We start from the raw sequence: 25,762 nt of genomic DNA, 5'->3' as shown, positions 1-25,762 counted from the left end.
ACGCAGAACAAATCCTAATATCCTCAATGCATAAGCACTGATTGCCTATATGTGTTCATGAAATGTAAGGGTGCTCACAAATTTAACGTCCAGATCCTTAACATTCGATTTTTGTATCAGATTCTGGTAATTCATTTTGTAGCGAAAAAATTGGGTTTATTAATTCGGACGTGACCGAACACATGGAAACATTAAACCTAAGTTGGTTTCACCTTTTCCATTCAGGTATGTTAGGTATATCCGCTTGAAGAAGATGAAAATCATCAAAAGTTGACACCTTTGAAAAGGGGTTTGCCCATATTTTGATACATATTTTGATTTCAATAAACATATCAATAAAACTATTAACATATTTATTTAAATAAATTTTATATATTTATGTAAATAAAGGTTTCAGCTCTTTAACTTCAAAAATGTGTATATCCCACTTTGTTGTATTTTGCCATGTGTACTTTTTTGTTCTTTTCCCACCTTTCAAATAATAAAAGCTTAATCCCAATTTCGGTCCCAAAACTTCCAAAAATAAACTCTTTAGCAAAACAGTTGTAAATATTTATGTTTTCTGTCTCCGGTTAAAGTACTTATTTAATCTTATCTCCAAAATATATTCAGAATAGTATAAAAACTGTTAACGTTGTGAATAATTCACCAGTCTTGAAGATGCCTACTTAGGCGAAAGCACTCGTTGGTCAAAATAATAAAAAGTAAAACTAAGCCAAGAAGTTTCATTGATAAGTTTATTAATAATTTTATCATAAGCATCAATTGGCAAATACGCATTTCATACATACATATTTTTATTTCTTTTTTTTTCTGTGATAATATATGCTTGCTTGTTTATTGATTTAACTTAAAAATATCTTTCTTGCTTACCGTAACACTTTATTTATTGTTTGCTTTACAGAACTTATTTCATAAACTTGTATCTTTGCATTTTTTGTTTATATGCTTACTGTTTTTTCCTGCATATCTTTGTTATTATTGTTTTTTTTTTTACTTCGTAAAACTTTTTATTATATCCTTTTTAACTAATTTCTCATATTTTTTCTGTATATTCTGCGTTTATTATTTAGTATGTTAGCTTGTATTTCATTTTTATTTTTTGTAAGTGCCTTTTGGGCGGTAATGAACAAAATAAACAAATAGCCGTGTTAGAAAATGGAAAACCAATTATGGTAAAGCGGAGTTCAAACTTTGGACCTCCAGATTTGGAGTTTCCAATGCTACCCACAGGATCACTACTTTCGCAATTAGCAAAAAATTACTGGATATAATTTAATAAACTTTTAACTCTTTGGAATTCAAGATTAAAATATATTTTGACATAGATCGAAAATGTCTTGATACATAGAATAGATTAATTAAAAAATGATTTCACTGAAACGATGCCTTTTTGGCTTTCTCTCATAACTAGGTAACACAAATAATCTGTTTGCTTTGAAAAAATGACTGTGGTCTTATTATATTATTTTAAGTATAAGTTTGCGACTTCAGTGCAAATTTTTTGCTCTGAATAATAATATTATTCTAATATTCTACAAAAAAGATACCATTGCACCGGAACGACGATATTTAACGTAATTACAAATTAAATTTCATGGTTGCTAATTTCTAATAACATGCGTCAAGAAACACACGAATTATTCACAAAGCAATTTGTTTTAAATGTGAAAATTACTCATCATATTAAATTTAATGTTTGAGATACTATAATTGCAAGCAAGGTGGTCTTCGACAATTAATTAATTAATTTATTCATTTATTTATACTTTAACATTGTTTGTATTCTTTTTATTTATTTATTTTATTTATTTGGATAACCAACAGCTATAATTATCTCATATGTATGTAACAAAACAAATAACAAATAAGCAAATTACAGGAATTCATAAGTAGCATCACAGTAAGTAAAAAAAATTCTCGAACGTAAAATGAATAGTACTTAAATGTAAATTCAAAATAAAAGAAAAAATACTACGAATTATTTTGAAAGCAAACGCCGTACGTCATTAGGATTATTTGCAAATAAATAAATGTTAAATTATTTATTTATTACATTAAAATTATTTCAAGTTCGCCAAAAATATGAATTTTGCCTGTAATTAGATGAAACAAGAGGTATGTGAAAAAGAGGGTTATTTTTTAAAACTTTGGAAGGAACATTGGTAGAAAATTTGCATAGTAGTTCAGGACAGTCAATAATAGAGATTAATGATGATGATTTTTATACAGATTAATGTTCCCTCACTGGGGTGTCCCGTGCCGAGGGAAACATTTTACAAAATGTGAAACATGCCTAAGATTAGCTATTTAACAAAGTTAACAAAATATTAACAACAAAAAACGTAATTAAACCAAATAACTTAATTATAATCAACATAATCAACAATAAAAAACAAAAATATTAATAAAAATCATAAACAATTTACATAGACTAATTAATAAAATTCATAAACAGTTCATAAATTTTACATATTTGGCTTGATCCACTCATCGATCCGTGCGCAGCCCACCTCCACTATCCATTTCTCAATAACAATTGTATATTTTGAGAACTTACTAATTGTCCTTATGGATAATGGAAGTATATTGTACATTTTGACCGAGTAGTAGGTCAATCCTCTTTGACCAAAGGTTGTATTTATTATTTTATTTTTTTGCAGCATCAGGGTGGAGTATCTAGTAACTCTTGTATTTGTAACGGAAGGTAGAGAATAATATTTACGTGCGTATAGTAACAAAGTTTTTACATAAAGTTGTTTTATAGATTAATTAAAAGCAACTTGCGTCGGCGATCGCAAACAGTAACAGACTTGAAAATTCGATTTTTTGGCCCTTAAAAAATTGAGTTTTTCTTCTGATGTTTTTTCTTGGAACTGCATTTTAGTTATCACAATAGAAATAGGTATATATTTTTTTAAAATTGCCCCAACTAAAAAAAATAAGCAATTAGGTAACACATTTTTATTCCCCATTATTGTATCCACTAAAATACAAACAGTAACACTATTACTTTTCTTCTTCTTTTCCACATCCACTCCTAAGTGAAGCATGTGGACATCACCAGTTGTCTCCAGGAGACCCTATCGCCAGCCAGCACTCTTGCTTCTTCCCATGTCAATCCAGCGCCACTTAACTCCGCCGAATAAAGTCTAAAGATCGTCATTGACGGCCTTCCAGGACGGCGTGATCCCGCAGGTTTAAAGAAGAGGCAACTAGGGTTTAGGTTCTCCTGAGGCATGCGCAGCACGTGTCTAAGCCAGGTCCATCGCCGCATTCTCAACACGATTGTTATAGGAGGCTGCTGCGTCCGTTCTCGGACTTCAATGTTACTTATAAAATTGAACCACCTTATACCTAATATTCTTCTCAAGCACTAACTCTCAAAACTCAGAAATTTGGTGTTTTGAGGATATAGGAAAACTGGCATTGTACAAGAATTGAATGATCGGCATTTTGTTTTGACCGAGTATAGACTAGAGTTCCAGACAACACGCATCATGTTACAAATTGCTCCAGCAATTCCTAGGCGGGTTGCAAGCTCTTTATGCATGCTTCCATTCTCAGTTATGAGTACTCCCAAGTATTTAAAGCTGTCAACTTTATCAATCCTCTGTCTATTATTAAAGAGAGGCTGATCAGAGTCAGGACAGGATTTGTTGCACATAATTTGAGTCTTTTTTGTATTAATATTAAGACCCAGATGAGTTGAGTTTTCCTGCAGTGTGTCAACGATATCCTGAAAATCACCAACAGACTTTTCAAAAAGGACTGCATCATCTGCATATTCCAAGTCACACAACTTAAGGGGGGAGTTCACTTCTATACCTCGATCAGGTGGTATTGATTTGCATACGATAAAATCCATCAGTATGATGAATAAGAACACTATTACTACTCGATATGAATTAACTGCCTTAATTACCCCCAGGCCCGGGGACATGGCTGTCAGAGGAACTACCAACCAGCGCCAGCAGCTTCTGTTTTACTCCACCCGCCAGGCCTCAGGTAATTGAAATCTTAGAAAACTAGAAATTTCTCTTTATCAATAATACATAGTGAATGAAAAACAAAGTGTTATTTTTGTCAAAAGTGCTGTAATTAATTTTCACAGCACATAAACAATAAATTATTGAATATTTTATATAAACGAACTCCCAATTTCATCTCATCCATTCTTACATTACTCTTGTCGTCTTGTTATCAAAAATGACGTTTTTACTTAGCGCGTAGTGAGAAAGCTTCCATAACATTCTGAGACACACTATAATATCCTGAAAGTAGGAAATACGACTGGAAAGTACCTATGATTAATCATATAATTCTAATTATTGTATGATTAATCAAAATTGTTTTGAAAAATAAGAATCCACCATTAAAACATTAAAACTCATCATCATCATCAAATCTCAATCCGGCATTGGAAAAATGCAGTGTATCTCAATTATGTGTAACAGGAAATTGTTGTGATCGATCAATCTTAGATTTCAGGTGCCAACCCAGGAAAAAAACCACGTTATGAACAAACGATTTTTTTGAACTTATTTATAAAAAAAAACCCCATATACAGTAAAACTAAAATTGTCCGAGCTCTAACTATCCAAATTGCTGTTTATCCGAATCACTTTCAGAATTTTGTTGGATTTTTCTGTCGGGGTTACCTACCCTTGCTGGTGGGTTCTGGTGTCGCCAAAAACTCACCTTTCATCCTCTCGTTCTGTGATCACACCGTTATGAGTGTGATCCCATTACTCGGGGTTCGCGAAGTGGATGCTTACAAGTTGGACTAGTCAGTAGTGTTACCGGTGGAATGCAACTGGGTATTTGCAGCATTTAATAGAATCACACCCTCCAGCAAGACGTGACTCTCTGCGACCCTACAACGTCGGAGGGCCCTGATAAGGCACCACAAGAAGAATCAATTAGAGTGAGTGATTTTGTGAACGAATATCATTGTATTGTAGGGTTTTCTTTGTTTACAATGTGTAAGTGCTTTGAATTAATTTAACATCGGCTTAGCGCTTGTGTATCTGTTTTTTTTTTCTGAAGATTATTTTTGGAGCTTCGTTTGGTTATATGTTAAATTTGTTTCAAATTTGTCGTGGTTTGACAGATAATGTGCTGTTGCGGTGGTCGGTGAGTAGAATCCTTATAATTTTGTTCTCTGCAATCTATTTTTAACCTGAGTGTGATGTAATATAAATTTCAAGTGTACATTAGAGTAGGCTGATGATGTATAAAGTTTTTTATTTTTTTAGACACCAAAGTGAAAGAGATCTAAAAGGTTGCATTTGGGATCACATTAAACGTAAAAATTATTTAAAAAAACATTCCATACTTCTTTTAGCCTTCAACTGAGGTTTGAAGTTGAAAACTTCATGAACATTTTGTTAATTATTGATAAAATTTTTTTTTTTTAGTAAATATATAATGTTATCACAAACTTGAACACGTTTTAAAACTACAGAAATGCAAAAAGTTTACACACCGCGGAACTGATTCCGTTGAGCGCCTGGCTAATATTGACAAAAACAAAGGCTCATTTAAACAATGCCACCCATTTATTTCAAAACAAAGTGCAACTTACGCCCTTAAGTGTTTATTTCATCATCATCCTTCTCTTTCCGCACCTAATGGTGCATAAGGAACTTCATTGGTTCACCAATCGCAGCCTATCTTGATCATTTTTGTTACATGAAGGTAAGATGATCAGTCTTACGCTTCAGGTACCAGTCCAGGGACTATGAAATATTCTAGTGAGAAAACACTTTTTTAAACAAATATTTCACATCAACCACGCCGAGAATCGAACCCGTAGCCTCTTGCATGACAGGCTAACGTGCTGACCATTACACCACGAGGCCGACAAAAGTGTTTATTTAGTAAAGTTTGATGTGCATTATAAAATTTTATTGGACTGATTTTCTTACTTAAATACGAAAGCCGGTTTTGCTCAAAAACGAGTTTTTCGAAAACTTCAAGCTCTGGTTGAGGACCAAAAGTATTATCAAATATTTTTTTTTTATATTTTTTGCATTCCGAGTAATCCGAAATGCAACTTTTTAGACCCCTTTCATTTCTTAATTTGGTAAAAAAAAAATTTGGCCCACCCTAGTGTACATACATGTATTTAATATAGAAATGTTCATAATTAGCAAAAACTTTAATGATTATTAGATATAAATTAATATTACGATATTCATGTATGTTTGTACTATTTCAAGACAAAAAAAGAATGAAAAAAAAAAATATTTTAAAGATAAAAAAATTAATATCAAATTGCCCCTTCAAGAAATCGCCCTAGGACCTAAGGTTATGTGATTATAATATATCGTTTCAGGTGCCAGTTGAACAACAATTAAATATTACTACTGAAGAACTAAACTTTTAAAGGTAAAACAAAAAAAATGGCTTCGCCCTGTCAGGAATGGAACCATGGACATAAAACATCTTAAGCGAGAGCGCCAATCACTACGCTACGAAGCGGACTTATCTATACTTAAATTATTTTTTCGGGGATTTTGCTTAGGAGTCAACGGGTCGAAAGCATTCGTCCAGGATTTTGGTTTTATTCAGTGTCCGGCTTGCTGAAGAATACAGTTCTATTTAAAAAAATAATCAAAACTAATATTGACACTTAGAACGTGCCATGCATATGGGTCAGTGGAAAAGCTACATTCACAAGAATATTTATTATCTCGTATATTTTTGGAAAACATTCAAATTTTTTAGACATTTTTAATTTGAACTTGTTTTTTGTTGGAAATTACTAAATTGAGATATTTTTTTTTTTGTGTATAAAATATCGATTTCTCGTGGTGTAATGGTATGCGCGTTTGCCTGCCATGCGAGAGGTCTCGGGTTCGATTCCTGACATGGTTGATATGAAATATTGATTTTAAAGGTTGTTCTCATACCAAAATAATTTAAAGTCCCTGGACTGGTACTTGAAGCGTAAAACTGATCATCCTATCTTCTTGTAAAAAAAAATTTCGAGATACGCTGCGATTGGTGTACCAATGCAGTGCCCTAGGCACCGATAGGTACGGAAAGGGAATGATGATTAATATGTTGGTAGAACGTTTGGTTTTCCAAATAAAATAAAATGAAATAAACAAAATAAAAACATAAAAAAAATAAGATAAAAAAAATATGCATAAAATAATAATAATTAATAAAATGAAATTTAAAAAATTAAACAAAAAAAAAACTAAAAAAAAAAAAAATGAAATGAAATGCAATAAATGAAATAAGATGAAATAAAATGAAGAAAAATAAAATAAAATAAAAAAAACGAAATACATTGAAAACTTTTTTGTTACATAAATATATATATATTTTTTTTGTTAAATTTAAATAAATAATTAAGTATTTTAAATAGAAACTAAACCCGAAACGAATACATATTTAAAATAAATACTTCACGTTTATTTCTTTATTTTATTCAAAATTATAGCTAAAGGTACATAAAGAGATCTAGGACAGCAACAATTTAAAGCCTATAGAGAATAATAAATATTTAAGTACGATGGATAATTTTTCAAAAGGTAAGAAAAAATAAAACACACTTAATTATTATTTTTTTATTTAAAACGTTCATATAAATTAGTCATAATAAATAACAGTATTTAATTAACAAACAATTAAAAGGTAAAAAAATAAATAGCATAACAACTGAACCCGCTCTTTTCCGTACTTTCAATAAATATGTTCTTTCATACCCTTTCTTTAAATATACATTTAAATAATACTACATGGCTTTAGACTTTAAATAAATTATAAAAAATGAAACGTGTATTTTTCATGACGTTATAAAATAAAAATAAACAATAAATTAACTAAAAATAAACTTAGTGACAAGATTGCACTTCGAACGTTCAATAACACAAAATAAAATAAACAAGTAAATAAATTAAACAAAATCAGTCAACATGTTCATGGCCAAGTTAACAAAAACAAAAAAAAAAAATCTTGTAAAAAACAAAATGTTAATGTAATAAAATAATAATGAAATTATGTGCATATATAGTAATTAAGAAATATGAACAATAAATGTAAATATAAATGCCCGATTATTGCTTTAGTATTTTGATAAATATTTATCAAACAATTATTTAAAATTGAATATCTATGTTAGTCTAAAAATAAAAGATTTATTATTTCTATAAAAACACAGAAAATGTAAAAATTAAAATGGTAACAAAAAACTTTTAACGTTAAAAAAGTAACTGCTTTGAACATTTATGTTACGAAAGATATTGGTATCTACGTGGTATCTCCGAAAGTGGTAAAAACATTAAAATAAATATATTTATATAAATATACGGTTACAAGATTGAGTTTTGTTTTACTACAATAGCACTGATAAACCTATTCATATAAGTTTACTATAAGCAATAAAGTGTATAAGTTTAAAAGAAAAAGATTTTGCTTTAAGTAAGTTTGTTATGGGCATCCTTTGGGTTTATGTAGTAAAATAACACATACAAATAATACAAAAATTTTAAAAGTTTTATCAACAATTAAAATTTATTTGATGTATCCAGCTTAGATAATATAAAAAGATACTTTTTTGCCATTCATTTATCAAGTATCAAATTCAATATCTGAGAAAAAAAATCGAATGAAAATAAATTTATTGTAGTCTGTGACGTCATGTGTAATTAATTGATATTAAATAAATGATTTTTTTTACGAAATTTCAGAATCCTTGTAGGGTAAAGTATACAGTTGTCGGTGCTTTAAGAGATGATCAATTGTTTGGGTAAGTATTTAATTAGATGCGTTTGTGATATTTGTTAAAAAAAAACTTTTTTAAATTAAAAAACTGTTCTAACAATTTGCTTGAACATATTTTTAATGCTCGAAAGACAATTTCTGTAGAAAATAAGGAAAAATATTATTATCCAATCGATAAGCTAACTGAATGCATTATTTTGTTTAAATATATTTGGCACCATGCCCAAATGCTAAATTTAAACTAAAGTGGTAAAATAATTTAATTTTTAACAGTTGACATCAAATATTTATTTAAATAAGTACTAACAAGATTCCAAATTCTGATTTAGAAGATCGCGACCAAAAACTTTGCCTCGTTCCTTACGAAAAACACGACAAACACCATCGGATTCTATATTGCCACTGCAGCAGGCAATCAAAGTCTTTGTCATACAATTATGCTGTACTCTGGTATCAAAAAAGTGTTTTTATCAGTAAAATAACTGCATAAAACAAAAGACGTCAAGCAATCTAATGTTTTACATTAAAATTAAAGAGTAAGGATTATTCCTTACTCTCTAATTTCACTGGAACTACCCAGTCATCTGGGTAGTTCCGGTGAATTGTACACTTAACTCTATATGTTGCGTTTAATGATATAACGACCAACCAGTAATATCCGCTTTTCCACTGTCAACGAAAAATTTTATCGTAGCTAGCCGCGTGCATTTAAAAATATTTTTTCTACAAGCAAAATTTTGAATTATGACCCTAAAATCAGCCTAGCCAAAACGGTAGTGACTTTAAGACGTGGCGTTCGCGTATGGGCAAAAGCTACATTTAAAAAAATGCAATATGGCTAAAACATGTCCTGCTACAAGCAGAACGATTTTATTTAGTCATACAAACCACACTATAAAGCAAGTCCTGCTGGTTGGGTCCGTTTCCTCCGGGGTATTCTTTTGAAAGCGCTTCCCAGAAGGACATGGTGTTAGAGAGTCTTTAATTTAGAATTCGTTAAATGGTTCATTTCACCGCCTATTTTGTCGAACAAAAATGATGCTGTAACACCGTTTAACATATCTGGACTGTTTGTAATTCGGTAACCAATGTAATAATATTATTACAAATGTGATTATGCGTCGTAAATAAATACAAAAGTGAAGAGAATTTTAACCTTATATCAGAAAAAAAAATAGTCCATATTCAACAAATAATATAGTTTCGAAAATTTTTTAAAAAAATAACAAAAAATAAATTAATAGAACACGATGAAAAAACATTTTAAAATTGTAACAGAGTTAATTTTCAATCAAAAACGTATCGCAAATCTCGACCTTGTACCTGTGTAATCTAAAAGTCAGTGTCCCATGAAGACGATTTTAAATTCACACAAAAAATAACAAAACTAAAAAAAATAATGTAACCAGCTAAAGTTTCGCACACGACTTTCAATCTTACATACAATTACAATTAGGTGTGTTTTTAATTATGCCCGCGTTTCTACTTGGGCAGGTACGAGCTGTAGGCAAGTTTTTGGGCATCAGCTTGGGCGATGCTTCTTCTGTCCCAACCGCCAGATCCGCCGCCTCCTCCAGAACTCCAGCCATGAGACTCATGGTGCTGGTTCTTCTGGGAGATCAGTTTCTTGATGGCTATGATACCAGAAAGCAGCAGGGCGATCTGAAAAGAAATACATATTTGAAGCATTAACTTTGTGGCCATTCACTACAAAATTGAAATATGAGCACTTTGTTTTTAACCACTGAATACTGATTTAATTACCGACCGGTTTTAAAGCTACACAAGCTTCCTTACCAAGGTACAATTAAGTGATGAATATATTCCTATTTTTTAATTTTATCATTGTTGGAGGAAAAAGTAAAGTGTTTATGTCAAGTAGTATTTTGTATTTGAATTGTGGACTTAGGGGCGACGCCGACGGGTGTTTAAATTCAATTATTTGCACTTCTAAAATAAGACAGAAGTGGACCATAGGAACACTTTGATTTTTTAATTATAAAAAATTTCGAAACCTTTTATTTATGTGAGGACCATTATTACTAATAATTTTATCAATTAGAGTTTTTTTAATTCAGAATATCTAAAATGAAAACCTTCATTAGAACATAAATGTTTTTTGTTCTTCATTACCATCATCATCACTTTCTTTTTGCACCTAATGGTGCATAAGGCACTGCATTGGTATACCAATCGCAAGATATTTTGATTCTTTTTGCTACACGAAGGTCAGATAATCAGTCATACGGTTGGTTCAGGTACCAGTTTAGGGACTATGAAATGAAAAAAGTCTAGCGTAAAAACCCCCTTTTAAAAAAATACTTAGAGTCAACCATATAAGAAATCGAGCCCAAGACCTCTTGAATGGTAGGGAAACGCGTTGATGACTACACCACGACTTAAATAAAAATAAAACACCAATATAAATAAAATTATTATAAGTGATATTGACATTTGATTTTTATATGAAATTGAATCAAAAGTTTCAAAATAAATTTTAATGAAAAAGCCACTTTAACTCAGAAAACTTGCGGAAAAATTACACGAATTTAAAAATGGGTTATAAATTTAAATTGGTAATTCTACCAATTTGTGGTTTCGGCTAACAGAGCTATTTGAATTAAGTTTTCTTTGTTTAACCTGATTGTTTAACTCAATTCTAATCACGTAGTAGACCAACAACAATTGATGGATTTTTTAATCAAATAATTTGTAATCAGATAACGACCTACTTAGTTAACTTTTAAGAGCATAATAATAATTTTTACATACTTAAAATGTGTTAAATGTAAACAATACTCTTACCTGGTGTATAGAATAATATATTACTAGATAATAAAATAATAACATAATAAATAAAAAAATAACCATAGATTCCAATAAAATAAAAGTTAAACGCTTTCAAGAGTATTTTAAAATTATTTGATAAAACCTATTTGCTTTTTTTTCACAAAACGTTGATTTTTTTAGAAATTTAAAAAACCTTTTTTTTTTATTCGCGAGTTGAATATTTTTTGCAGTCTTTTAGCAAAAGCTGTCGATGTTATAAAATGACCTAATGAGCGTTGATAACTCGCAACATAATTTGTGAATGATGTCCACACAGGTATCTGGGGTGATTTTTTTATCAATTTTTTTTCCTTTCACAAAAGTTTTTCCAAAATGAATATTGGTTCTGTAATTGATTTAAAAATGATATTTACTTTGCTTTATTGGTTCGTTTTTAAAAATGACTTGGTTGGTAAGGGTTTCCGCAATTTGTTGAATTTTTTACCCTTCCATACTACTTTTTAAAACTTTTTTTTTTTTTTTTTTTTCTATTTTACGACATTCAAATACATGTTCTACGCAGAGATGGCATTTATTATAATTTAGATTGTAATAATATGCATAAATGTCAAATAAAAATGTAATTTTTTTTTTCATGTCCTTTCATGTATTTTCAAACATTCATTTACTTTCTTTTGACTTTTTTTCTAGTTTTCGTATATTTTTATGAATAAATATTGTAATTTTTTTTGTAATTTTAAAAATACATTTTTTCTCTTATACTGAGTATAATTTGTAAGTTTTTGGTCAGTGTATTTATGATTAAAAATATGCATACCTGTCCTTTTTTTAAAAATCTTTAAATTAAAAAAATCGTTACTCGTACTTTTTAATTTTTATAAACCTATTGGTGATTTATTTTTAACACAATATGTAAGCATCTACATATAAACTATTTATCCTTTTTTTTCTCGTTTATCTACAGTATATTATTTGAAATATTCATTTCTAAATAACACGTACTTTTTATAAAGTAAAAGGCACCACGTGCTGATTAATAAATTCAACTTTAATTTAACTTTCAATCATAAATGTTTTAAGCTAAAATTAATAAAATATTTGTCGGGATTAGAGAGGAGGATACTTACGTCTAAATAAGACATTTACAATGCAATATGTTATTGGCTGGATAAAAAAATACATTTTTACACTGTGAATTTTTTCCTGGTTAAAAATTATTCACCTATCAATGCTAGTTTACCTAAACATCCATTTTATCAGTTCCTGCTGATTAATCCATTAAATTTCAACTCTCTTTTTCCGGTGGGTTGCAATGAAATACGAATCTTGATGATATTATAATTCTTTAAAGTTCAACAAAATAATTATCGTCGCAATCAATAATTTTGTAGGAATTTCACTTTCAATTCAATTGCAGTAATGACCTTAATCTCAAAGAAATCTCAAATCATCAAATGATTATATCAAAGTACTAATAAATGTACCTTATCCGACCATGTTCGTGATCGGAGAAAGCTACGTAGTCAGCTAGGGTCATCAAGCATAATAGATACGGTTTGACAGCGTGGGACCTTTAGTCATTTATTCCAATATTGCCTGGAGCTTTAAAGAGTCTGATCGTGAACTTTATAACCCCTGGCAATGAAATTCGCCTTTATTTTATCAAATTCATAGACGAGAAAAGAAAGAATAATTAATGATGGGTTATCTAAAGGCGAAAGGTCAATTGTACCTGGGCAATAAATTTATGCGCAACATATAAATAAATATTCCTCATATCGTTCTTACAGGCATTTCTAAAATTTGGTAGTGTACTAAGGTTTAAAATGGTGTCAAATATTTTGGGGTCGAATTTGATACCTAAGCGCGGAGTTGTTTATGGGTCTCGGAATTTTTAACGTTTTGATATGCTTGTCAATTTATAATGAGTTTTTAATTATGATTAATCGCTAAACTTTATCGAATATAATTGATAGTAAGCGAAAAATATTGTAACGGTATTCGAGATTAAATAAAACGTAAGAAACTTAGAAATATAGTAAATCATTGCATTATTGTCATATGGTTGGTCTTGTGGTGCAATGGTCAGCGCGTTTGTCTACCATGCAAGAGGTCTCGGGTTCGTTTCCCGACGTGGTTGACATGAAAAACTTATTGAAAAGGTGTTTTTACACAAGAAAATTTCATAGTCCCTGGACTGGTATCTGAAACGTAAGGCTGATTATCTTACCTTCATGGAACAAAAATGATCATGACACACTACGATTGGTGTACCAATGCAGAGCCCTATGCGCCATTAGGTGCGGAAAGGGAATGATGATGATGATTGCTTTTGATATTTATGTATTATTGGGAAAAAAGACGAAACACACTGTCAGTAAATAAATCAAATACAAAATTGACAAAAAGAGTACTTTTAATATACTTATTGGCTTGGTGTTTACTGTGTAAAACTACATAGAACAATTTTAATACATAAATCAAACAACGATTCGAGTCTATCAAAACAGTAGCACAAACAATACAAAAACAAATAATCGGACAATTGTCTAAAAACCGGTAGACGTAAAAAAACCGGTAAGTGGTTATATATTTTCTAACATTAAATAATTGTTTTTGTATTTCAAAATAACATAAAGTGTTTAGTAAACTTAAATCAATGGTTGATTCTAATATTAGTTTAAATGCATGTTAAGATTGGTTTTTAGCAAGGAAATAATTATGAAATAAATTGTTTTAAATACATAAAAATAAAACTGGTAAAATGACGACTTTCAACAACCTATGAATGGACATTTGTGCTTGGTAAATGATAATTTTTAAGCTTTTACGAACAAAAACAACGTTTAAATCGCCCTTTTAAGATACTTTCAGTTGTTTTTTTTATCAGATTTCGTTCATACGATTTTATCAAACATTTTTATTTGGCTGTTTTCAACCAGTTGAATATAACTCACTATTTAAAAGTAGGAATCGAGTTGTGAAAGAGCGGAGGTGAGAATCTCAGGCCTTTGATCTATGAGTGCTCGCTAGGACGACACTTGCTAGCGTGAAAAAAAATTCAGGATGTTTTTTAAGTAAATAAAATGATTTTTTATTTTTAATAATATATTTTGATCACTACGTTCTCTTTCAAAATGCAATTTATGGGGTCATTATTAGTTTATTGTGAAATAAATTTATTAAAAAAAAAAGCAACTCTATAACGGTGAGATTTTACCAACGTGATAAAGGTTTGAGCTCTTTAACTTCACAAAAGTTAACAGATGGAAGAGTTGAAGAAATGTGGATGTTGATTAAACACAGATATAATGGTACATGTAACAAAATGTGTAATGTGGCCACTTGAACCAGCCAATGACTGAACGCAACTTTACTGGTTCAGTATCAGGCATAGAAGAAACATTCACATTCTATCACTTCTTCACATATTTTAAATAATCCCACTTCGCTTGTTTATCTGAGAGAGCTCATCCAACCTCTTTCACAACACGGACTATCTCTTCGTTCTATTAACGAGAGAACCCTTTAAATACACTGTCATGGCTCTAATTTTCTTGCCTCCTCTTTCACAGTAGTAGCCGCTCGACTGTGGAATAATCTACCCACTAATGTTAGAGACGCCCATTCTTTATTTACATTTAAGTCAAGATTAAAATGTCACTATCTAAATATTTAAATTGTTCCTTTATCCCTTTTCTTTCATTCTTATCCCTTCTCTTCTCTTCATAGTAAAGTGTTGCATTTTTTATATATAAATTTTTATTTTGTTAATCTTTGTTTTTCATTTTTGTATAAAATTGTAAGATTCAATGTGTCCATGTATTTATAATTTTTTCAAACTGAACGGTTTGGGTAGGTAGGAAGAAATTGCCTTAAGGCAATATGCCCGCCCTTATATGTATTTATATATTGTATATCTATATAAAGTGTCAAATAAAAAAATGACAGATCATAAGCCCTGTAAATGCCTAGACTTAAGCTACCTGCATTGCTTTAAGCTCTCAGAGATCGACAGCTGCCCATGCGACAATGAAACTCCTCAAGATGTCCCTCACCTGTTGATGCATTGCCCCTTTTTCAGCTTTCAAAGACAACAGCTGGAGGCGCGGTGCAGAGGCCTGGGTGAAGATCTAAGCGACATCCCATCGGTGATAGGTAATAAAGAACTCACACGAGAGGTAGTATCATACATGATAAATAAAGCGCAGGAAATTGGTATAATAAACCAAAGTAGGGAACAAAATGCCGAACACTCCTCTAGTGGAACGGAAGGCCTGTTGACTTCTGCCAACAGGCCGGCTTCTCTTGAAGAGTTTAAAGTGGTTTCCTCTCCACGTAAGCAAATGCTGAGAAGTTCCTGATTAGCCCACATTAATATATCCCTCCTGATCCCAATAGTTTAGATAAATTTTAAAATATTTAATTGCAGAAAAATCCACTTTTTGAAATATAAACCTTGTATATTATAAGCAAGGTAAATAATAAAGCAACTCCCATATAAAAAATAAAAAAATAAAAAAAATGCCTAGACTTCCATCTTGCCTTCTCAAAAATGTTTTCCTCTCTGTTGTAACAAATCGAGAATTCTATGTGTATTACAAAATAAACTTTGTAAGCAATCAAGTGCATTATAGCTTATTTAAATAAATAAAATCAGATAATATGAACAAAGCAGATTACAAAATTAAATGAAAAAAACCTTTTTAGCAAACTTTACCACACCAAATGACACCGTTGAAAGTTTTACTGATAAAAAATGGTACCTGCGCAATGAGACAAAGCATTGTTGTAAATATTAAAACAAAAATACTCATCTAAAAATATGTGCCATCTGCTATGTAGGCAAGTCAGACATGCGATGGTTTATTTTGTTCACAAGTATTGTGTTAATATGTGGCTTGGAGTTATAACAGTAGTGAGAACAAATTTGTATTTTTTCTCATAAAATAATTGCTTTGCCCGGCGTTTTTCTTTGACGCACTATTACGCATAAATCGTAAAGAAATTCCGTTAATTTAAAACGAGTAATCCGTTCCCGTTGATTAATAAAATTACAAATGCCGGCGAAAGGCATTGTGGTATATTAATTATTAATAATGCTAAATAATTTATTAACAGTTCAGTGAACAAGATTTGTATGTTAGTAGAATTGTTACGAGGGATATTACCGTAAGCTTCTTTATAATAAAATTGGAACAAATTCTAGATAAATTTATTTAATACAAAAAATTATAATTTTTCTAATTTAAACGTACGTATTTTTAAACTCACTTTTATTTACGAAAAGCTACCAATAAAATGAAATACATATTAAAATGTGTAAAAATGTATGACAATTTAACCATACTAAAAACATATTAATTTTCAGACAAATATTAAAAAATAATAACAATTCTGTAGTTTCGGTTGCGAGATGGCAAAAAAGCATATCAGTAGTTATCTTAATTGTGTAGGACAAGCAAATAATTCATTTTTTGACCTAGCTTAAAGTGTAAAAAGAACAGACGAACTCCGTATTTAAGATTAACATATTACAACAGAGATGAACAACATTTAAGAAAAGGTAATATAGAAGTCTAGGCGTCCACACGGCTTATGACCAGTCAATGGCTGGTTTAAGTGGCCACTTTACACACTGTGTAACATTCACCAATCTGCCTATATTTGAACATCTATATTCCTTAAATTCTTTCATCTGTTGATGTTTGTGAAGTTAAAGAGCTGAAACCTTTATTTTTGCGGGTGAGATTCATCTAATTAAATTATTTCACCTACATACTAGGCAACAGCTCCTCAGGGAGTTAAATCCAGTTCTTGTCTACTAAATTTGGGGAAACTCAAAATATTGTCCGCATTTAAGGCTGTTTTGAATTAAGCTTAAGAGAAATATCATATTGTCTTATGAAAAAGCATAAAATTTTAGCATTTTTATTGTTAAAATATAAAATGCGTAATAAACATTTACTTGTCTATTTGACTGTTTAATACTTTTACCGTAATACGGTATAATTAGCTTAATATTAATTCAGTTATGTTTTTAAGTATTAATAATAATGCATATTGTAATTGAGATTTGTTTTCAGATCTATTATGATCCGCAGTAATAAACAAAACATCAACTTTAAATAAAAAAGATACCTTATTTTCAAATTAGAAAATATAATTTTATTAGAAAGAAATTATTTAAACTTCTCACACATAGTGTAACTTTATATTTTCAATTCTATCTGGTGATTTTAGGCCTTTTAAAAATTCAAATCGCACATCCATAAGCAGGATTTAATTAATGTTAATAAAGTGAAATCAAACCCACGAAAATCGTGTAATTACACCTAGTTACCTACATATGTAAGGCTTACAATCGACGAAAATAAAACAATTGAGTCGTGGATCTGTAAATTTGTTTCCTACTTTAGAAGGATTTTGTGGATGTTAATACAATTTCTATCAAACTTGTATTGTAATAAGTAAGTTTAAATATGCATGCATTAAATTGTGCTAAGTTTTCTTGCCATGAAAACGAGTATTTTAATTTAACGATATTTAATCGTGACAAAGAATTGTTTGAATAAAATAAAAAATACGTACATGAATTAAAAGGGTATTTGACCTATAATTTAATTGATACTCGTAAGCGTGGATACTCTACACACTTAAATATTTACTATTTTACTAATGATTGAACATCTATATCAACGTAAATTACAGTTTTCTAAGCACCTTTATGGAGCCTAAGACACAACATTATAGCACTTATTGTAAATTGCTTAATTTTATATGATCTTATTTATTGTTTTAGAAGAATGATCAAATGAATACATCATACTTTATCAATATAGATTTTCAATGCATAAAATATTTTTATTTAGTATTACATTTAAAACGTGCAGTGAATTGAACTCGATAACCTTTTTAGTAGCTTAATAAATTAATCACGTCACTCCTTAGTGAACGTAATAAACTTTTTCAATTAAAATGCATTTAATCTTGACAAATAACAAAAATGTGGTATAAATTTATAAAGTACCTTAAATACAAAACCGGTATTTCTTATGTATCTACCCTCACTGCCTCCACCTTCCATGGAATCATTTCTCTACAATACCGCAGAGTGTGTGCGGACCAACTACTGCTTTACAAAATTGTGACAGGAATGGTTGACTGTACAGAGCTGCTTGTTTTAATAACAATACATGTGCCAGCCAGGATTTGTAGACGGTACCACCTGTTTCATGTACCAACAAGTAAGACATCGTATGTTAAAAATGCTTTTTTTCGTAGGACTTTTTCAATGTACAATACAAAATTTAAAAATATAGATTATACAAACATCACTCTGTCAGATTTAAAATTTAAACTAAAAATGTATTATGTAACTTAGTAGACATTATAATAATAAATATATACATCTCCCCCCCCCCCCCCCTCCTTATCCTCTCTTCAAGCATTTTTGTCCTTTTTTGTCCTTATCCCGCCCAATTTACAGTAACTTAATGTTCTTAAAATTAATATTTAAAAAATCTTTGATTATTGAGTACTTGAAAATAACATTTTTATATGTATAAATTGTTTGTATTTATTTGATATGTAATATATATTCTTTACTAACTTTGTATACTATGTGGAAATCTGTTATTGGTTCTGAGTTTATACACTATATCTGTTTGTTTACTAAAAATATGTATGTAGAACTGTTGATTTCCCTAATAAAATAAGAAATAAGAAATAAAAACTTAATCTCTACAAATAAATTAATGGGTCACCTGCTAACGTTTGTTAAGGGTTTGACCAACACCTTCTATTTACCTCTTATTCCTTCTCTGAAAATCTGTAGTCTGGACGTACAATACAAAACACGTTGTGTTAGTAAATGGCGTATTTAAGGTATCTCTTTAGATTAAAAATATTTTGAGTTAATCAACAACATTTTTACTGTATTCTAACAATAACTCGAAAACATGATAAAAGAAGTTAATATAGCATCCCTGAAAAAAGGCTTGAAAATGAATGCTTCGAAAACTAAAGTAATGAGTGATGAAAACCAAACATGTAACATCTTAGTAAATGGACAAATCATTGAAAAGGTTGACATATACCTAGGACACGAAATAAACCTCGGGAAATATTATCAATAGGTCAAAATAGAAAGAAGGCGAGGTTTAGCATGGGCCGTCTTTGGTAAGCTCTCATATATCCTAAAATCTCCGAAGTATTTACATTATTTAAAGAAGAAACTTTTTGATGCTTGTGTTCTCCCTGTACTGACATATGGCTGTGAAACTTTTGTGTTCACGAAAAAAAATTTACACAAATTATCAGTGACACAGAGAGCCATGTAAAAGAGAATGCTGGGAATTTCGTTGAGAGACAGAAAAACCATTACATGGATTAGAGCGAGAACAAAGGTCACCAATGTGGTTCATAGGGCTGCCAACCAGAAATGGAGCTGGGCTGGTCATATAGCCAGAATCACAGACTCTAGATGGACCAAAAAAATCCTGGAATAGCGACCCAGAACGGGTAGAAGAAGTGTCGGCAGGCCTCGGACAAGGGGGTCTGATGACATAAGACGAGTAGCAGGAAGTGGTTGGATGCGGTTGGCTCAGGATAGGGAAATATGGAGACTAAAGGGGGAGGCCTATGTTCAACATTGGACAAGAGGCTGATGATGATGATGATGATGATTCTAACAATTGAAGAGAAAGCTGGACTTAAATCTTTAACTCAGACCTAATAATTTCATGTGACTAATAAAAAAAGTGTATGTAAGAAAATAAATATTACCAACGAATTATACGACCTACAACAGGTGGTAATATCTTAATTCCCAAATTAAAAACAACTACAGACAAACATCACTATACTCATAGAGGAATATTTTTCTTTAATAAAATGAACAAAGAAAATAAATAGTGTAGTCAGAAATACAATATATTTAAAAAGAAGTGAAAAATTACGTTGAGAATTAATTTTTGTGTAGCACTGATTAAAAACACCGTTCATATATATTTTTGTTATTTATATATTATTTAAGAAAATATATAATTTAAAATAAAATAAACAAACTATTGTAAGACGCCACTCCTCATTATGAACACAAGAATTGATTTTTTTTCTTTTACGTAATGGGAAACATTAATGTAAATAAATATATTTAATAAATATACAAATCGTATTAAATAGTAATTGTGTATATTAATATTAAGTGTTCTTGAAATAATGTTATTTTACCACAAACACAAATACTCTTTTTTTTTGTCTGTTAAGATCCATATTAGTTTCATGTCGCTAACGCGAATCTGCGTGCCAAAAAACTATTCATTTTTGTCTAAGGCAAAATCTCAGACACTTCGTCATCTTTTGTTACGGTTCTAACATATTTGAGAAGATATATTTTTGTCATAAAAGTGCTAAAAGGTGTTTATTAGGATAATTTAAAAACGCAAAGCTGACAATGTACTACGACCACGCTAACGAAAGTAATTCGAAGCTTTTCACGCTAACAAAAGGTCTTTTTGTTTCGTCCATTATTTAGTAGATCTCTATATTAGTTTTTGAACTAAAGCTTTACAAATTCAAAGAAAGTCAAGTGGGTTAATATAAATACACCTTTTTTTCTATTCATGATTCGAACAAACGAAATGTACTTTATGTTATGATCAGCTATTGAAGTGATTGATTTTGAAATGCCGACCTAAATTTGAAGGTTTTGAAGTGAAAAAAAGTACTTTTCCTTAGGTATTGACTGTAACTTAAATACACTTATATTAATTTCCAATAATCACTTTCTTCAAATAAATAATGAGTCAACTTAAAATAACTTAGTTTAAAATCTATTAAATTAAATAAAAGCATTTTTTTTTTGTTTAAATTATTTAAATGAGATACAAAAAACAGCTAATTAGAATTATATTTTTATTGAAACGTCAAAATGTTCAAAGGTTGAAAAGACAATAGTCATTTACCGAGTGTAGTTTTTTCTGTATGTATTAATTTCAAATGATTAACGTACCTATGTACTTGAATGCATTAAATAAATTAAATTAAAAAACGCGGATTATTTCATCACAAGATATAAATAAAATAAAACGATATTTCTTTTGCTATTACAAAAGTTAATCATGCCTTTAAGGGCAAAATAACAACAGTAAATGTATTTTTTTTTTTTATAAATTCCATTTTTTCTTTATTTTGTATAATTTAGGATTGAAAAGATCTCTATTTTTAAAGCAATTGATGGAAACTTCATGTTATTTAATTAAAAAAATACTTAAAATAACAAATTAATAATTGTGTTCATATATAATGAACATGCATGTTGTAAATATGTTTTTTTTCAGTTATATTCAATTCACAGTTGAATCAAACACTTATTACGTTAATCAAGTAATGCGTCATGATATCTTCTAATCTATTCATTTTAAAGTAATTTCAATTGTTTTTTTTATTATTCATTATATTTAGAAATTGAATTATTATCTGAGACCTGAGGTCCTGAGACCAACAATATGAGTATGTAAAGGACATAAATGGAGGGAGTTTCTATGTTATTTTATAGAGGAGACATAATAAATATAAAATCCTTTAAATTTTTGTTGTCAATAAATTTGTGCTAAAGCTATTTTTTATATCAAATGAGTTCTTTATTTACCAAACTCTTTAGGTTTCGAAATAATAATTATTATTTTGTTTTACCTTAGCTGTGATGAGAGCCTTTCCTGCTAACATGAAGAGACCAGCAATCGCAATGGGAACCATGGCAGCCATCTTCATGGCAAATCCCATGCCCATCATTCCCATCATCTTCTTCATCTTTCCACGACCTACAAAAAAGTGCAAAAATATATTAATCGTTTAAAAAAAAGAAAACAGAAGCCGAAATTAATTTAATATATATGTATGAACACGTGTAATATATATTGTTAAAAAAAATAATAATTGACTGATACAAAGACAAATGGTGTTCTTAAACAAAATTAAACATCTTATTTAACATTAAGGATATTTTTACAATGATTATTTAATAGCATGTTTTTCAGTAATTTTATAAAATTATAAAACTGTACTAATAGTATCGTTTTTTTTTGTATTCTTTTCTATTCTTAAATAACCCCACACTTTTTTTACACTTCTGTGAGAAACTAAAATTAAAAGAAATTTAATTTTAATATACTTTACAAAAACAATACTAATAAATTTCTTTTAGAACCATAGAAAAACACACAATGACATAACACGATAAATACTCATTAAAAAAAAATATGACTTTAATTGAAAACTTTTAACCGAAAACTGGTAAGAATCAAAAAACATTTACACGAAATGAAAACGATAATTATTATTTATTTCTAACCTTCTTCCAAGCCACGTCCTAGCTGTTCAGAATCCATTTTAGGGAAGTTCACTTGAATGGTTCTTGAGTTGAAGAAGGCGATGATCCTGTTCATCAGCATGCTACTTAAGGCTTCGTCCCTCTCTTCAAGTCCCCTTGGCAATGAGCTTTCAAGTTCATTATCAGTCACAGCCTTCACATCCATTTCCGATGTCTTAACGACATATAAACCTTCTCCGATCGGAAGCTTTCCGATTTTAGAAAGTCTGTCGATAAAATTGATAGCCTTCTTTTTGAGGCATGGTGTAAATCCTCCGACAGATTTATTGCACTCGTCGTAAGCTCTCAATACCGTTCTGAATCCTGCAGCGGTACTGTCTTCTGCTACTTCGCCGGAAACAGCAATCAGCATGAAAGCTAAGCACGTTGCTCTTACAAACATTTTTCTGTACATTTTTCAGGTCCTGAAATCGGGTGGGGAATTCGCGCGTCGATGCCTTTTTCCGGGGAAGCGTCCGTATAACTGCGAGCGATGACCACGAGTGTTTTTGTTTTAGCGGAAGTTGGTACACTGATATTGGATTAACTTTCACAGGAGGCTCTATTAGAGGGTGACCGTTGGAGCGAGACTTGAACAAGACTGTCGGCGGTAGTGGTTCGGGGGAATATTTATACTTAAGCGTAGTCGATTTGAGGTTTGGCGAAATAAGATGTAGGCTTTGTAACCGTTTGCTGCATGTATGATGAGAGAGTAGAAAAGCGATAGACCCGTGAGAGATGTAAGATGCAGCCGACCTTTTTGTAAGGTAGGTCAATTGCGTTTGTTTATACTTGAACCATTATCTATTCTAGCGTCTGTGCGTGTTCTTTTGACACGCCATTTATATAAAATTTTGGAATTAAAATGGAGATCATTAGTCAAGATAATCAATTGAATATTTCTTTCTAAAAGTGAAAACAAAATACAAAAAATAAATCAAAGTAAGTATATAACAAAGTAAATAGCGCAGAAAAAAATGTATCAAAGTACTACATAAGGTCAGTTTATAAATCTAATTACTAAGCAAAAACAAAAAACAATTTAATTCATGGTAAATTCTGCATGTTTTTTTTATTTCATATTATTTATATTATTGAGTTTTTCTACTAAAATTTCTTAGTGGAGCTGCATTTTTATTTTATTTTGGATACATTATGTATACGGTTTAAGCCAATTGCAATAGTTATATTCGGAAAAGTATATTCAAGAATCTGAACAAAAATAACATAAAACTAACAAGAGGGACACAATAATGGTATTTAATGTTATTTAAAAACACGATCAAAGAAATAAAGTTGTTTGAGGAAATGCCAGAAAACATTTAAAAAATGAGAAAAGTGTAACCATATTTAAAATGTAAAGAGTGTATTTAAAAAAATACAAGGTAAGGTATAGTATAAGTAGTAAATATACAAAAGTAAATACAAGTTCAAATAAAAAAGAACAGTGAAAATATTACAAAATTGGACCAAAATTGTACAATAGTGATAAATAATGTTAGAATAAGTATAGATGTAAATATTTTATTAGGCTATGTTTATCATGGACTTAAACAAAATAAGTAAAAAAAAAAAAAATAACTGGTAGTTAAAAATATGCATTGCTTTAAGAATGAAAAAATAATTTTGTCAGGGAACTTTCTTGCAAATATTGGTACCAATTTGTTGGTAATACAATATATGACAGCTTGACTAATACGCACGACACACCGTATCTGAGAACATTTTTACTATTCTTCATGTCTACAATATATGAAAAAGTTCTTAGAGAGGGAAAAAAAATGAGAAGGAATAAAGAAGTATAGACATTTACACGGCTTATGACCCATCGGCTGTTCTTTTTATTATTTTTATTTTTATTTGTTTGTATTTTATATTAGGTAAACATAATATATAAACAAAAAAAACTATTACATAAACACAAACAAAGATCCCACAAAGGCATAGCCTGGGCGTGGGTAAACATTTATTTTTAATTTAAATAAAGCGACTGGAAGAATATTATAGATATTTAAATATTAAAAATAAGTGCTTATACAAGAACACAATGTTTTGTCAGTAAAAATGTGAAGAAGTGGGATTAAAAAAATAAGCTATTTAAATCTGCTTTTTTATTCATGATTTAAACAAAAATTTAAACATAAAAAATCAATATAATTCATGTCTATTAGATTGTCCTTACGAAATGCATTGAATAGTTTGATAAGTACAATGAAAAATGAGTGTATTTGCCAGAGTTTGGATTTATAAAAGGGGTTTTTCAAATCAACTATTCAATCTTTGAAAATATCTTGTAATTTTTTTAAGAAATAAAGGTTGGAGCATAAAAAAATATTTTAGACATTGCTGGCAATAGATTTTTTCGCAGATTCAAACACACTGTGTAACATTCACAATTCCGCCTATGTTTACGCATTCTTCGTTCACTTTCATTCATTGTTGACTTTCGTGAATAAAAGTGCTAAAACGTTTATTATGTGGGTGAGATTCATCCGGCTCAACAAATTTACCTACTAGGCAACGCTTGAAAACAATGAAGATGTTTTATTTTCCAGCTGCAATAAATTTAGATCTGAAGGAATCCCTTGGGAGGAAATTCAGCCTGTTTACAGATATTTGAGCATTTTTAACGCATTTTTGAAAAATTGCTCAAAAATTGAGCGAGAAAAATTTTCTGTAATCTGATAGTTAGCCTTGGTACATATTTGCCGATTTGAAGAGTATATTATAATTTTACTGGAATAAGAAAAAAAAAAAAATTATTTTTCGCTGATTGCAATTCGATCGATTGACATGATCAAAACCTTTACTTTTTTTGGAAGCCACTATAAATGAAGCTCTTTGAACGAATGAATTATT

At 30.0% G+C, this 25,762-nt stretch overlaps 1 protein-coding gene across 1 annotated transcript; it reads right to left on the bottom strand.

Moving 5' to 3' along the window:
• Window positions 1-7,568: 7,568 nt before the first annotated feature.
• Window positions 7,569-23,623, bottom strand: Osi12 (DUF1676 domain-containing protein Osi12). Its single transcript, XM_088224262.1, has 3 exons — window positions 22,886-23,623; window positions 22,228-22,355; window positions 7,569-10,401 (listed from the first exon to the last, which is right to left on the bottom strand). The coding sequence occupies exons 1-3, from the start codon at window positions 23,316-23,318 to the stop codon at window positions 10,222-10,224; spliced, it is 741 nt and encodes a 246-aa protein (XP_088080388.1). The 5' UTR covers window positions 23,319-23,623; the 3' UTR covers window positions 7,569-10,221.
• Between the last annotated feature and the right edge of the window lie 2,139 nt (window positions 23,624-25,762).

The sequence above is a fragment of the Micrasema longulum genome, unplaced genomic scaffold (genome assembly GCF_059751315.1).
Source record: "Micrasema longulum isolate JH-2025_06_02 unplaced genomic scaffold, ASM5975131v1 h1tg000274l, whole genome shotgun sequence".
Classification (NCBI taxonomy): Eukaryota; Metazoa; Arthropoda; class Insecta; order Trichoptera; family Brachycentridae; genus Micrasema; species Micrasema longulum.
This window is presented reverse-complemented; position numbering and strand designations above follow the sequence as displayed.